The sequence below is a fragment of the Protopterus annectens genome, chromosome 10.part0 (genome assembly GCF_019279795.1).
Source record: "Protopterus annectens isolate FY-2018-M chromosome 10.part0, PAN1.0, whole genome shotgun sequence".
In the NCBI taxonomy this organism is placed as follows: Eukaryota; Metazoa; Chordata; order Ceratodontiformes; family Protopteridae; genus Protopterus; species Protopterus annectens.
This window is the reverse complement of record NC_056744.1, coordinates 869829838-869846731: the sequence shown is the minus strand read 5'-3', so window position 1 is coordinate 869846731 and position 16894 is coordinate 869829838. Positions and strand designations below refer to the sequence as shown.

General features: G+C 40.9%; 1 protein-coding gene across 1 annotated transcript in view; it reads right to left on the bottom strand.

Annotated features, from left to right (window-relative positions):
- CCHR10.PART0H1orf146 (chromosome chr10.part0 C1orf146 homolog) overlaps positions 1-12270 on the bottom strand; it is a 506230-nt gene extending 493960 nt beyond the window's left edge. Inside the window, exon 1 of the mRNA XM_044085666.1 lies at positions 12130-12270. Within this exon, the coding sequence (XP_043941601.1) occupies positions 12130-12189 (60 nt within the window). The 5' untranslated portion in view covers positions 12190-12270. The remainder of the gene's footprint in view (positions 1-12129) is intronic.
- Positions 12271-16894: the final 4624 nt, after the last annotated feature.

Genomic DNA, 16894 nt, shown 5'->3' with positions numbered 1-16894 from the left:
AGCCACCTAGATATAGTAGTTTTAGAAACCTTAGATTCTAGCTTGTCAACAGTGTAAGAGTCAAGCAACTGTCTAGTACTTCTTGTTGATTTTGTTCAAGCCAAACAAAAACGTACACGCCTCAAACCATCCAAGGTATGTAAAAGATACTCCCCTGTTTGAGTACTCTAGGCAAATTAATACAATCTTTTAAATTATCTTTAGCAGCTGACTTTGTCACAAATATAGGAACAGTCCAGAAGAACACTCTGTTTTTATGGCATACCAAGTAAGAAAGGTATATACACAACACCTCAAGCTTACAGATTTTTCTTGCATAGAAGATAGTCTTCTATGACAGAAATGTAATATCTGCTTTACTTGCTTAATAGCTGCTTTACTTGTTTAATATCTGCTTTGCTTGCTTGTTTAAATGAAGGAAGATACAGTTTCTTTAGAAGAAAATTTAGATTCTAAGTTGGGATGAGGCCCTTAGAAGTAGGTCATGCTGAAAAAATGTTTCACAAACCTTAACAGAAGCTAATGAACCATCCTATACTCACTGATTAAAACTTTAAAATGGCAGACAGATGAACTTTGATAGAGCTAAAACTCACACCAGTGACAAGTGGAGTGCCACAGGTTTCTGTCCTGGGACCTCTCCTGTTTGGTATCTACTTCTCTGAAGTACAGGCTAACACAGAAGGCCTCTGGCTGACAAAGTTCGCAGATGACTGCAAACTAGGAGCCATTGTCAAGTCCCCAAATGATGTGGACATCCTACAGAAGGGCCTCACTGAGACAGATGCCTGGTGTCAGAGCCATGGCCTCAAGCTCAATGCCAAAAAGTGCAGTGACATCCCCTTTGGTAAAAACTCTGTACCCATGAACTACCACATAGGCAGCAATCTACTTAACACTGAATGCTTGATAAGAGACCTTGGGACCCAGGTAGACGGTAGTCACTCCTTTGATAGTCACATCGCCACAGTAGTCAGGAAGTCCTTCTACGTGGCACACCTCATCAAAAAAGGGTTCTCATCCAGGAAAAAAGAGGTCATTGCTCCCCTCTACTCGTCACTCATTAGACCCATTATAGGGTACAATGCCCCTTTTGGAATGTACGTTACAAGACATCTGCAGCAGCTGGAAAGGCCACAGAAGTACCTCACAAAGAGGATTACTGGTCTCAAACAAATGCTCTACACTGACCGCCTCAAAAAACTCCAGCTTTACTCCGTAGCATATCACCTACTCCGAGGTGATCTCTGCCTAACATATAAAACTATGTCAAACCCAGAGCTGTTGGACATGCTACACCTAAAGAAATTCCAATCCCTCCAAGCTACATGCTCTAGGGACCTAAACCTTGTCACCACAATAAACAGGACACGCTGGAGGGATAGATTCCTGTCCGAGAGACTTCATATACTCTGGAACAAGCTAACCATCTATATCAAGCAAAGTTCTTCATTAGCACTCTTCAAGAAAAATTTTGATGAGTGGATGGGAAATGCACCCCGGGGATCACTTCTGTGTCTCTGCTGGACAGTGGCACAGGAAAATAACTTTCTTGGGTGGCGTAAGCTATGGTACCTTGCTGGCTAGGCTTACATAGACCCTTGGGCCGATAGCCTAGTACCTACCTATGAACCTATATATTCTCAGAAAAAAAAACATGAGTCCTGATGGGGGTCCAATACCCTGAAACAGGCCAAAACTACAAAATGAAGCAACTTATCTCTGTCTCCTAAAAGTTTGTCTCTAGGCAGAAGCAATGACCTTGGTGGACCTGGAAGGATATGAGGCATCCCTGCCATTAATAGAAGTAAGCAGACCATGTGGTCTGATGGAGGGATAGGATGGCCTGGTGCTCTTGCTGGATGGGTGAAAGAAAAAGGTTCCAGATGCCTTCAAACATACAGATCTGTCCAGAATGGTAAGTCAGATTGGGAAGAACTACACTTCCAGGGGCCAAAACAGGGTTTGGCATTGCACAGAATTGCTTTCTGAATGTACTTTGAAATGAAGCAGAAGGCAGGAAGGCTTACATGAAAACTAGGGCCATCTCTGAACCACAGTGTCGCTGGGGCATTTCTTCAATGAGGATATCAAAAACATAAGTTTGGGGGTGGCCAGGAATGGAAAAAGATCGCAACAAGTCATCTCCCAGTGAAAGAAGAGGTTCCATGCTACTGTCGAGTTGAGTAACCACTCATGTCACATCAGGAGATAACTGAGCTTGTCAATTAAGGAGTTGGTATGCTCTAGAAAGCAGGATACTATGAGAAAGCTGTCAGAACACGTGATCTACTCCCAAACCCTCATGTCCTCCCAGCACAAGGAGTATAAATGAGTACCAACCTGTTTTTTAGGTACAATACAGTTCCTATGTGGTCACACCACACGGGAAAATGTCCTAAAGGGTCTATAAGGTCAACAAGCCAACTCTCATATCCAGCACTGTTATGTACAAGTTGGCCTCTCTTGGCAACCAAACACCTTGAACCATTCTGCGATTACAATATCTCCCCGCCACCCCAGGGCAGAGTCATCCATGATGACTGCCCCTATGGGAAACAGAACACAAAAGGGACTGCCCAGATACAAACAGGTAGTCAGAAGCCATCACCAAAGGTGTGATTTGCATGTTGTCAAAACCCTGATACAAATCTAGCAATAAACTGGAAGACTTGTCCCAGTGCATCTTTGTTGTCAACTGTAAAATCTGCATATGGAATTAAGCACGTAAAACTAGAAAAACTGCACTGCTGAAAGTCCCATGAGTACTGCGTCAGACTCACTTAGCAAAGCAGAATGCCCAGGGAAAATCCAACAAAACCTGTGGACTGTCATAGCTCCATCTGTGAATATTTAGTGCTCACTATGATGTTCAAGGACTGGAAAATTTTAATTTAAGACTTTCTCACCATCATATCTTCACTTGTTTTTCCATGGTACGCTCAGCTGGTGCCAGCTGCCCAGGTGGAGGAAAAGTCTTAGTCCTCAGAAGTCTCTGATGTGCTGCCACACCAGCCACATACATTTGCTGAACACCCTAAGAGTTGAAGTAAGACCAAATGAGAAGGCTCAGAAATGGTAATGACTGGCTTATACTTAGAAGTGTAAAACCTCCTTGATTCCTCTGAAACCTTGACATGCAGGTCAAGCAGATCCAGTCTCCCTTTGTGAGGCAAGAAAGAATCATCTATACTCAGGCCATCCAGGACATTGTTTTGGGTATGACCTGGTGAAGGGCACTTAGGTATAGTATTAGCCTGAGTTTTTTTTTTGTTTTTTTTTACATGTTACCAAACATAATGTGCAATAAAAGCCAGATCCTTTGTGATCTGGTGCGACCTTATCAATGGTTCACTTTGTCAGGAGGTTTTTAAAACCTCTAATCTTGCCACCCTCTTTAAACAGAGCAGGACAGTGGGAAGAAGAGAAGGCAAATAGTGGGATAAGGAAGGGAATTTTGTAGTTTTTATAAATAGTGTCTCTGATTAATCTGTCCTGCGTGACGGTCATCCATGCATGTAGATGTAGACGCAAATGACCAAAACTGCTTCCACGGGGGTAGATTTGGGCAAGTCCTCAGGGGTACTACTAGTTCTCTGATTTTCCTAAAGAACCAGGAGAGTCTTGCCACTGTTGAAAATTTCTACCTCTGAATGGGTGCCCATTGTGGGATAAACCTGGCATTTCTGGTTTCTATCAGGTTGTTGGTATCACACTGCTGATACTATTGCTGGTCCTATTTTAGGCCACAGCTGTTTTGGTTCCTTCTGATTCTTTGTCAAAGTGTGTTATGGCATTTGAAAGTGGATCCCAACAGCTGTTAAGGTCTTATCACCCTGCTCATTTTCTTTCAGTTTCAAACTTACTTGTGATCCAAGCAATTCAGTACGGTTAAAGAGGCACTCAAGAAGGATGCCTGGAAATTCTCACTGAAGTCAGTTAGTGAAAGCCAGATGTGGAGGAAAACAAGCAATGCAGTGCTGTCCACTGCATCATGTGTTAGGCACAAGATCAGGTTGGCTATTGTGGAAAAAGTCTTCTCTTGGGAAGCTGGTGTAGTTTGCTATTAGTCTCCTTTACCACTGGCAGCAAAGCATATGAGACAAATAACTCAGTGCCCTAAATGAAATAGTAGAAGACAGAATGACATACTCACAGCAGTCCAAGGCTCATGTTTCCTCATTTACCCTTGAGGGCAGCTACTGACACAATGGAATCAATAATTAAAGTTTTAACCATTATATATAAAAAGCCAGAGAAGATTCTACGAACACTAAAGGACTGAGATGCATTGGCTGAGAATCTATGCATCTCGGTCCTGTCTGTGGGATCTTCTCTGGCTTTCTAGGCAAAAAGGCAACAACATTATGCTCTTTCAAGACCTGTTGGATGTTGAGAGAAACTACATTGCTGGCTGAAGACACCATCAAAGAGGAAGAAGGCAGTATCTGAAAGGCCTCCTGCATGATCTTACAGGCTGAGGAGAAAAGTTCTTGGAGGGATCCTTTTTTTAATCAGCAAGTCAAGGACCTCCCAAATATGGGATCATTAAGGGAGATGAGAGGTAACCTTCTCCTGTGCCTCCACTTGTAGGTCTGCTTATATCCTTTCCTTGGTGGGAGCTTTTGATGCTTATGGTTTCATAGGTGATTTCTAGGCTAATGGCTCAAGAGCCTTTACAAGCCTAGCAAATAATACCTAGGATATGGCAACATTGTATCTTAATTTCCCAGATATGAGATGGGGTAGTATTGGGGTAGTGGGTCTTTGGGTGTTGGAGCCCTGAGTCACTTTACAGACTGCCTCTGTCCATAAGGGACATGGGCAGTACCCCAGGAGTGAATTTACAATCCCCCATCCATTTATCCAAATTCTTTTTGAACAGAGTGAGGGAGGGGCTTTGCTTTACAACGATAGGAAGTTTATTCCATAGATGAGGCAGCCTTTGGGATATGAATCTGTCTCTCAGCAACTTCTGTTGGAGTCACAAATAAGGTTCGGGTCCAAGCAATGCGTAACTCTCATATAATTTTTCTTGAGAATACGTAACATTTTCATCAAGGCTGGATCAGAGTATGCCTTGCAGGTCAGGCATAATTCACCTCTCAATAAACAATATAAAATATAGTAAAGGGATAGGGCTTTAACTTGTCTGCATACAACATATGTCTTACATTTTGTATTTCTTACGTGAGAAGCCTCTTGGTGTAATTGCCTGGTTAGATACATGCAAAAGGGAACACTATACTCCATTATGGGCCTAATGAGGGCCAAGTACAGTGGTACTATGACTTCCTTTGACCTTAATGCCATGCCTTTACTTATAAGTTGAGCCACACAGAAAGATTTCCTGTCTACTGTAGCTACCTGGTTTTCAAAGTTTAGGTTACTATCTATCTGTGTTCCTAGGTCCCTCACCACTGGGTCTATTTTTAGGGGTGTACTATCAATATTATAATTTGCAGGGATATCTGATTTACTAAAGGCTATAATTAAGCATTTTTTAGCATTTAGTCTAAGACTATGGGTTTTGGCACCAGTCATTTTTTATTTTTAGGCCTGTTTGTAAAATGTCAACATTGTTTGTGGATTCGATGACTGCTCCCAGCTTCAAGCTGTCTGAGAACTTGGTGAGCCGGAAGCCCCCAACATTGGTCTTCACTTCAGAGAAGTATATACCAAACAGGAGGAGTCCCAACACTGAGCCCTGTGAGACACTGCCAAGTAAAAGGTTTCTCCTCAGAAGTGGATTCGCCTATCCAGACAACATGTGTCCTGTCAGTGAACTTGTTTGTTATCCACCTGATGATGTAGGGGTTTATTACTAACACAGTAATTGTATCTATTACCCCTGAGTGGGGAATTGTGTCAAAGATTTGGCCAGGTCTAGATAAGCGGCGTGTAATGTTTTACCCTCACCCATGGTCCTGGTGACACCAGACTGAGCAGGCATGACCTCCCTTTTAATAAAGCCAAATTGGGTGTAGTCCAATGTTTGGAGATTTCCTATGTCATTAATGATCAGGTCCATGATAATTCTCTCCATGGCCTTGCAGCTAAGACTGATCAGGCTTATGGGTCTGTAGTTCCCTGGGTCAGCTGATGGGCTCCTTTGTGCAGAGGAATGACTGTTGCAGTCCTCCATTCCGCTGGGGCAAAGCCATCTGGAGACTGTGGTTAAAGAGGGTTTCTAGTAGTCCTGATAGGTTCTGGTTTAAGCTATTCAAGAAGCATCCTGGAATGTTGTTGGGACCCATGGAGGTTGTGTTTTTGGCTTTAGTGAACGCAGTAAGGACCTGTTCCCTCATAATGATCAGTAGGGGGACAGCTGTGGATATTTCTTTGGGTGCGGTAGGAAGTGATGTGCGGGAAATGGTTGAACTTAACTTGTCAGCCAGCAGGTTTGCTAAAGTTTTAGGCTGTGTTTCTGTTCATGATTAACTCAGCACATTGCTAAGCATTTCCCCTGAAGTCATGAACATAATTAAAAAAAAGCTTTATGCTTATCTTTCACCTGGGAGACTATCTTTGCCTCGTAGTTTGCTTTTATCAGATCTGACCAGCTCTCTACTTGTTTGCTTATTTAGACTGGTGAGTGTCTTTTCGCACTATTTTGTCTGTTCCTTCTTTACTTTGGAGAGGACTTTTTTCTTTTTGTTGAAAAGCCTATTATGCTAGGGGTCAACCAGGGTGGTTTATTTTTGCCATTAATCATAGGTTTGACTCAGACAGGTGCTGCCTCGTCTATGCAGCTATGAATGTGGTTGCACAGTGCTTTTGTGTACAGCAGAGAGTAGGCCTCAATGTCATCTAAGTTTGGAGAGGCTTGGAAGTTTAATAAGCTATCACTTAGTTAGCGGTAACTACCTTAGCAAAGTTCTTAACAGGTTTGAAGGGGGTTTTAAGTTAGTTTTAATACTAAAGGAGATCATTTTGTGGTCAGATCTTAACAGGGAGGAGTTAATACATGGGAGGGAGCAGCATCCCCCATGTTCATGAGAACCACGTCCAGGATATTTGTACCTCTAGCTGGGGAGCTAACCAGTTACTTCAGGGAATTTGCATTGATGAAGTCCAAAAAACTCTGAGCAAGTGAATTATGGGTCATACAAGTCTCTCAGTTTATGGAGGGGTACATAAGTATGGTGTTAGGCCAAATGTTAAGAGATTCCAGTAGCTTTAGGTAGGAGGTGTAGTTTACCAAACCTGTGTTAGAGGATCTGTACCTAGCAAGGATATGATAGGGGGTTGCACCTATGGTTAGTTGGGTATGCAGCAGCTCAAGCGAGTCATGTTGCTGGACCAGTCTAGTGGTGCACTTGTCCTTTATGAACACTGAGATACCTCCTCCCTTTGTTTTATCCTGAGCTGAAGGGGATCAAAATGTACGAAATGTATTGTTGTTGTTGTGTCTTTCGGCTTTTCCCGGTTAGGGGTTGCCACAGCGGAACTCCGGTCTGCTAATGATTGGCAGTAGATTTTTTACGTGCTGAGTTGCCAGCCCTGACGCACAACCTTCAACGAAGGTAAGCCCATTCACGCATGTCTCCACTCAGAAGACGCTCTAGCTGAGAATCGAACAGGACAACGTCTTACTGTGAGACGACAATGCTGTAGCCTTTGATAACTGGGGTGCTCTCCATGGTTCTGAACGATGTTTCTGTGACTGCACATATTTCTGCATTCTCCAGGGTGAGAAGTGCTTCCAGGGAGTGCAGTTTTTTTATTTTAACTACTAGCATTGAGTAGCAGTGCCTTTAGATGGTTGTGAGTGATTTTCTGTTATGTTGGAGGGTTTAACAACTTGGCACAGACTAAAATAGGCCCTGTAGGGATAGATAAAGTTTTTGCCAGTATCCGGAAGCCAAGTGGTTACAAGTGCAAGCCACCTCTATCAAAGCATCGTGGTTTGTTGATCATGTCTCCTCAGGCTGACAAATATTGGATCTCGCTGTTATGACAGCAGAAACTATGCCAGTTGTTGAAGTCAGTCATTTGTTGCTGGTACTGTGGCATCATCATTAGTGAATGTAGGATGCTACTCAAGGCTAGATCATACCTGCCTGAGACACATATTCAGAGCTCTCTATCAAGTCTCTCTCCATATAGTACACTAAGGTATATCTTAGATCATCTACACCCACATGGACTATGACTGTGTCATACTGGTACTTGTGGTTTAAATACCCAAGTGCATGCGGGATCTGTCTGATCCTGACTCCAGACACACAGTTCACTGTGATCTTCTCCTTGTTTAGCCTGGTAAGGGTAACATCAGTATATCTTACAATGGAATCCCCAGTAACTAGAATGTTTGTCTGTGTGGTGTGTTGCCTAATGGGCTTGGAAGCAGGGCTACTATGATTTTTAGAGTTATATGTTGTGTGAGGCAATGTCTTTTTTGAGTGTGCGAGGGGCCACTGACAGATGCCTTTAGGAGGTCTTGGAGGTTTAGGTAGATTACATTTGAGTACCTCCACATACGTGGGTCTTTGTGTTTGCTCCTCAGTGGTGGTGGTGGGTGTAATGCTGGCAACCTGATTTGCATATTTTGTGTGTGCATGTGAGAGTATTGCCTCCATTGACATTGTGTATATACATCTCTCACATACTCTGTTTGTCGGTTCTAAAATTAAGCGATTGTCAGTGAACATGAGGCAGTTACTAGACTACCTCAGGATACCCATACCCACCAAGCCACAAAAAGAGATGACATGGAAGAACCTATCCATTATACTAGATCCTTAGTAGATGAGAAGGAGTAGGGGAGTCACTTAAAGGTCTAAGTGAGAGTGTTTACTGGTTTACTATAGGATGACCTGCAGTGGTGCTGCCTCCTGCACAAACCATTATTGTGTAGCTCTGAACAGTGGGCAACTATGGAGAGTGTTTCCTACAGATGATTTTAAACTTGAGAGGTTTGAGTATATACAATGCAGTAGTAACCACAAATGCAAGGCTTTTATACCAGCAGGATGAAAGTCTTTTACACAGCTAAGCCCTCAGGCCAATCAGGTAAACACACAATAAGCCTTCCACCAGCAGTTCCCAACTTGGATGGGTTGAATCAGCCCTCTGCTCCCATCAGAGTGCAGAATAAAAACCCTCTTAATGTAAAACGGCCTTCTGCTTCAACCAGAGAGCAGAATAAAACCCTCTTAATGTAAAGCAAACTGGTTTTGAACTCAAGTGCAGTAACAAATGCTTTACAACAAAAGGCAGACTTCCTGCAGTATCAGGAATCCCTGGAAATAAGTTCACAAGTCCTGAGAAATGTTCCCAAATACAGAAAAACGTGCACAAACATAGGACAACTTCTACAAACACAGAAAACCTTTGCAAAACTTAGAAATATTTTGTCAAACTCGGGAGAACATTGGCAAACTGAGAACAGCTTTTGAAGTATCAGAGGAGGTTAGGAAATATTGGGATACTATTAGAATGACCTAAGAGCAGTACAGTAACAAACAGATGGTGTTTCTTTAACAACTGCAGGCTGAAAAGCAAATATAAATTCAAACAAACCAATAAATGCAGCACAGAACTCTTAAATAGCAGAGATAGAGCAAGTGTAAAAAAAAATATACACCGTACTTACGTGTTATTGCAACCAGATTTTCACAGTTGCGAAATGCGCATACCACCACTGATAGGAGTACATGAAGCAATTGAAACTGTCTTTGTAAATGTGTAGTAGTGCCCTAAAACTTTACATTTACTGTAAAGTAGTGTTCAGAGTGTGTTTTGCTGGGGAATAACTTCAGATTACCTTCAGGAATAGAGACAGTGGAGAAAACCACCTTCCTGTTTTTTTTGCATGCATTACAGAGGCATGCTACACTTTTCATGGCAGCTATCATACTATGTTTGTCTCATTTTGAACCTGCAGAAGAAATTCTTCAGAGAAGTAAAACACAGACACTGAGAAATTGTTTAACCCACACTTGCTTACTTTTAACCATTATTGTATTTACAAATTAAAAAAAATAAATGTCACTAAAACCATCACTACTATGTCTGTGTTTGCCTTCTCTGAAGGATTCCTTCCACACAGTGAATGCAATCCGTCCATCACACCGACAGCAGGCATGACAATGCAAGCAAGCAAAAAAAAAGGAAGAGGGCTTTCTCCACTGTTTTTGTTCTCAAAGATAATCTGAAATTATTCCCCAGCAATACACACTCTGAATGCCACTTTACATTGTTTCATGGCCTCGTTTCTACAAAACTAAGCGAAAGTCGCAACCGTGAAAATCTGGTTGCGATAATACATAAGTACCAAAAATACTTACATCAGCTTTGTAGGTCCACAGATAGCTTTAGTTGCAATCCAAGGGTCTTATAGTCACAGGCGTCCAAGCTAGTCCCAGGGAAGCTCTGAATAAATGAGCCTAGAATGTTTTTGAGAATAAATACTGCTGTGGCATATTTTTGTTATTGATTCATTAGACTTGTTTTGGGAATCAGAGCTGTTTTGATAACAGCCATTATAGGTTCATAGGTGTATACTAGGCTAACAACTATTCCTTATGTGAGATATATTGTGATGTTTATGGTTTAGTGGCAAACTTGGGATGTGATGACCATTATGGCCCTTATGTGAGATATGTTGTGATGTTTATGGTTTAGTGGCAAACTTAGGATGTGATGCAGAGGCGCACTCCCCTTTTTTTACTTCTGTGACTTGGCCATACCTGCTTCACACCACTCCAGTTTATAATCAATATACCCAATATTCTTGTTCCTGTTTAGATGTCGCCACTCATGACAAGGTGGCAAATTTAGGGTGTGATGCAGAGGCACACTCCCCTTTTGTACTTCTGCGACTTGGCCACACCTGCTTCACACCACTCCAATTTCACCACTCATGACAAAGCAAACTGGGTTGGGGTTAAGCAAAAAGGAGCAGAAAGCCCAAGAAGTTCAATTATAAAATAGAGTGGTATGCAGTATACCTAAAACATAGGATCTGTGGCTTTTTTTGTCAGCTGCGGTTTCTGGGGATCTATAGCTGGCAGCAATAACTACCGCAGGATTGTTTTTTGGGGGCAGGGGCAGTAGTGAACCAGAACCATAAGAATTAAAATGGTTGTGAAGAGAGAAACAAAGAGAACAGCAGGTATAGTTGCAGTCTTGGATGGCACTGCATTGGCTGTATTGTGAGGAAGTACAGGCGGGAATAGTGTAATCAGGCTGCAGCTCTGAGATGGTCTACAATTTTTACAAGTATTATTTTATTTTTGTTGTTTTGCTCGTTTTTTTTCCATCCAGATATTGAGAGCTAGTTATAAACCTCCACGTTATGTTTTTATTAGTGAGTCCCAATAGACTGGTCCCAGACCCAGTATTTGAAATATTAATGAGTACTTCTAATACAATGAGGGCTCTGTACGTCCCAACCAGTGGAAAAAAAGGTCACCTGCTTTGCTTTCACTACAGTTTTAATAATGATTTTAATTTTGGGAAAATCTACATCTCTCTTCACTCATATAATCTGATAATGGCGTTATTCTCAAATTGCTCAAACTGTTTCACAGATTAAGCAGAAGGGCCTTCTTGGGGTTGGTTGGTTGGTTGTTTTTCGGGGGGGGGGGGGTTCACGTTACTTGAACCGAGTAGTATTAATCAAAAATGGTTTAAACTTTAAAGAAATAAAATAAAATGGGGAAGGAGGAGCCATTTTTTGTAACTTAAGAATCGGGTTCAATTTTGTCTCAACATAACTGAACGTAAGCTCCATCTTCGTACACTATAATACCGTAATATGAATAAATTTATAGTGCTGAACGGAACCGTAACATGACAGCAGTAGACCGGTCGTGCCCTGCTTCCAGAACTGTTATTTTTCATTATACACGGAAACTGGACATCGTGCCAGTTTTCAACAGCAAGAACGCAAAATCTGCAATTACTGCTATTAAACATGAGAAGTTTTAACTTTTATCGGAATATGACTGAAGATTGAAAATGATAAATAAAAATATTAACTTACTCGAATGTGCCGTTTTCACTTCGGATTTTAACAAACGAAGAAATTAAAAGTTCAGAGTTACGTGTGTATAGTAAAACTGGCACAGATTGATTCTTATTTGTATGTGTATATCCTAAGACATAAAAAATGCCGCTCACCAACAGACTAGAGCTAATAATGATAGTCGTTGCCCATTTTGCTTTCTCTTTAACTGCCATTTATAATATTTCGTGCTTTTTTATGGCTCTTGTAGTTGGTAAGGATTCAGGGCCGTTGTATACTCTCGACTATCCCGAATCCGTCTTGACTTTGAGAACTAATGGCGGGCAAACAAACTAGATCCACTAGTGATAACGGATGCTCGTGACACTACTGACACCATTCAACGGAATTACCAGAATTACAGTACTTATTCTTGGGGACCTCTCTCTCTATCATGCAAAATAGACAGGAGCAGGATGGTAGCGTAATGCCCTGAACAGATTAGTAAATTCAAGTTATTAATTTAGAATATGTACAACACTTCCAAAACATTTGAGAAATCAGAGTAAAATAAATTAGAGATGTGAAAGGAGCAAAGGATCTCAGTGGCTAAATTACAGTGGATAAGAGTTTAAGTAGACTTAAGTGATGTGACCTGAGGGGTAACAGATACATTCTGTTTAATTTAACTAAATGATATTTTGGTAGAGAATGGAGCTTGGAATAAGAGGATGAATATTTAAATTCAGGTGGAAGGGACTCCCACAACTTGGGCCTGAGAACAAAGAATGCATTGTCAGAGATATGAGGCTTCATTGGAGTGTAGGATTTGAGTTATAGGGCGCCCCCCAATGTGGTTCAAGTTTATTAGGTAGTACGTTGTGGTGTGTCTTATTAGTTTTTAGGTAAGGGTGAAAAAGCAAGTTCAAGTAGGAATTTGAACAGTTGTGAACTTGTGATACTAGCAGTAAGTCTGCTCTTTGGTTAACTGAGAACCAGTTCACCTTTTTATAAGCCATTTCTTGTGGATATGTAATAAATCTACATATTTTGTTTTCTACTGTTTAAATAGTAGTACATTTTTGGTACTTTTCCGTTAAACCCCTACCAGTTCGTGCTGCTATGTCGGCGGCCGTAGCTATAAGTAATAAACAGTCCCGTGATGGCACATCACCCTAAAAGTAACTGGTAAAGGTTGTGGCGTTAATTATTATTATATTTCATGATGTGACGAGTCATTTCTGGTGAAGCATTTCCTCCCTTTTGTATTCCAAAAAGACCCATGTTGCGGAGTTGGTGCGCTCTAATGACAGCAGCAACTCTTGTGACTATTATAATGCAGGTAGTAACATGGCCACATACCAGGGTATATAAACAGGGTGGTAGTTAAGTGCAACGCATATATGTCACATTCTGTCAGGCAACGCTTAAGTTTAGGTGGAGGGTAGGATGTGAGACGTTTCTATGCTTTTCCTTCATTGCTGTAATGAAGACAGAACAGGTGTCATTTACTTCACTATGTACCGTTTTAACAACGGTATTGGAATATACCGTTCCTTTGAAGGAAACTTAGGGACAGTTGATGCCCGTCACTGGCCGCAAATGTAGGGGCAGTTGATGACTGTCATTGGCTCTGTATAATTGTCACTGTTGAAGTGATAACTGGGACCCACGCGCAAACTTGAGAAAACAGGTTTGTACATTGAATAGGTCTCCTTTATTGCAGATGTGTTTAAAGCAACTGTGATTAAAAGAAGCAGAAAAGGAATAAAAACTGACTTGCTTCTACTTTTCCAGTGTTAATGTATGTATGCACGTTCACTGAACTGACAGTTTAGTAACAGTGTCTGGTAAAATAAATCTTTCAGGGCTGTACTGGTTATGCAGAAGAGACAGCAAGCTTCTGCATGTATATAGGGTTGCCACCTTTTCAAATGCCCAAAGTGGGACATTTTTGGTACAAACATCAGATTTTGCAGACCAAAACATACCCACGGCCAGTACAAAGTACAGAACTTCACTTTTTTGCCTAACTAAAGCTTATTCTTGTAGTATTTTAGTTGCTTATTCTGTTTCTTATAATATTTAGGTGTTTCAGATACAGAATAACTGTTTTATGCAACTATTACATAAAATATAGGAAATAGTTTTGTCCTAAAATCTCAGGACATTTGCCATTTTTACAATTTTTTTGCAGGACACAGCTGCCCAAAGAGCGACTGTCCCTCGCAAAGTGGGACATGTGGTAACCCTACATGTATAAGGAAGGCAGGAGGAGGTGGAAAAAGAGAAAGAACTTGGTGTGCGCCAAACTAAGCACAGGCTGAAAAGGTACAGAGGTGTGGATGCAAACTTAGGCTATAAAACAGAGCAGCGCAATGTGGTAGGGGTTTAACGGAAAAGTACCTATTTTTTTTTAGTAAAGGCTGCTTCTATAAGAAAGGCCTGGGGAGAAAAACTCTGCATACATAAAACAACATCTATAAAAGGGTGGCTGGATTTGAGTTGAGGGAATAGAATTCCTTTCTCTATTGCAGATCTGGTGGAGTATGTGAGAAAAGAAGATAGTTTCAGTGCTCAGAAAAGTAAGAGAATAATTGTTTTTATGTGTATTATCAAGATGTAGGTGGAAGCTGAGCAATGAATCTAACCAGAGATCAAGATACTTGAAAGAGGAGGGATGTTTGCTGTGATCATACAATGTTAACATTTTCTTAGATCTGCTGAGTTCTTGTTTTGTACCAGAAAGCATATATTTAGTCTTGAAGGTTGTTAGTAGTAATCCACTCACTAAGGTGATTGAAGTCAGATTGTAGATCTTGCTGTAAGGTAGTTAGGGAGTGGCTGGAGCAGTAGATGACAATGTCATCTTCATACAGGGGGAAAAGAAAGTAAGGAAGAGCCTTTATGAGGAACATTCCTCATTTTGATTCTTAAAAGTCAGTGTTCCTCGCAGTTGCACACTGAAAGGATCTGTCACACACACAGGTAAGAATTTAACTGATATCCATGGTATATTATACTGAATCATAATTCATCAAAAGGAATTTTTTTAAGTATAAAGCAATACATCTTAATCATCTTGTGAGCCTCGTAGCTGATGTTGTCAGTAAAATATAAGTGTTCCACATTTTACACATTTGTTCCACATTATGAGTTAGTGCTTTACATTTTGGAGCCAGAAGGTTGAGGGCTATGGGTGTTCTAAGCTGCCACTTTAGCACATCCAGCCACGTCTGTAGCACTGCAATTAATTTACTAAGTTCTCTCACCAAAATTAGCAACAGTTACTGTGCAGTTAATGTTTGAACTATTTCTTTCTTTTCAAGACCAAAACTGCTTTAGCTGAGTTCTGATTCATAAGGAGTATTCTCATCTCTATTCAACTGTCGCAAAGCTGATCCTAGAATCTGCTGATACACAGTCATCTATTTCAAATAGGCAAACTGTCTTACCAGGTCTCTTATTAGTTTGCTGATTTATTTTGTGCACCCCTATGTACCTTGGACGAATACATTTAATAAAATAAATTCTACCAGTTTCTTTCATAATGTGAGAGTGTGAACACTTCTGCATACTACAGCCTTTCTGTGAAACTGCCACTTTTCTGAAGCCCAAAGAGGCTTTTCTTATTGAACAATGAGATTTTGAAGACCATACCCTCAACCAATACAAATATTTCTTGTTTTTATCTTTCCTACCACTTTGACCAGTGTTGCTCACATAAGCATCTTTGTATCCAAACATTGTGATAAATATATAACAGAAACAGAATTTTACTTGACATTGACTTTTATTGTAGTAACTCATGGTGCGGTGTTTTTTTATCCCCTCAATTTTCCCCAGCTGTTGTGTCATCATTGAGCTGTTACATACAGGTAAGAGGGGTGCAAAGGTGTGGCCATTATTTTCAAGTTTGCTCTCACAGCTGCCTGGAGTACTCCATATAATCAAAAGTTCGTAATGCTGAATGTGTTTAACAGCAGCAGAAGTGATCAAAAGTCATTTGATTGTTTCTGCCGGTGTTAAGTCCGTGCAAGATTGTGCACAGCAGGGATTGTGGAATTTGCCCTTTCCCCACTGTAGAGCAATCTCGGAGTTGGTATATATAATTAGCAGGGGGTGTGGGAGTGTAGGGGGGCTTGCCCCCCTGCAAAAAATATAAGTGTTTTCTTGTTTCATTGTTCCAGCTTTCAATCTTTCAGAATCGATTGTTAGCCATTTGATGTTTGTGTACGTCGATGTTTTTAAGTACACCCCAGCTGCCAGACTACTGCCAACAGAAAGCCATATCACATTCCTGTGCTCTCTACTCACCTTTTTACACATGCCTGTCCAAGCCATGCCTTCTCACAATGCTCTTTCTCCCAGTCCCACCTCTGGCAATTCTACAGCAGGAAGTTTTGTTATCTTTTAGCTAGGCAAAAAACTCTTTTCAGCTGAGACCTGGGGGGACAAAGCTACACATACATAAAAACAACATGCATTTGCATTCAGGACAGCTATTTCACATTATGAAGTTTACATTCAGGTAGAGAGATTGAGTCACCTGTGAAATTTACATTTTACTTAGAGTTTTGCACCAATGACTGCAACATTCAAGTACATAGTTGATTCACCTTGCCTTTTTTATTTCTCCAAGTCTTTTGAGTTTCTAATACCATGACAGGAATGGACCCCATTTCTAAGTCAAAGTGCGATTAAAGTTCATGAAATTAGTATTGTTTCAATCTTTGATGTCAGCCAGAAGTGCTCTTCGCAGCACCCGCAATGTGCCCAGTAATGACTCCTTCTACAATTCATATGGGGTTACATGTATTGGTAACATATCTAAGTACGATTCTAGATTCTTTTTCATAAGACCTGTTCCTCCTACTACTAGTGGAACTGTCTGGGTATCTTTCTTCCACATTGTTCTCTTTTCTGCCTGCAAATCCTGAT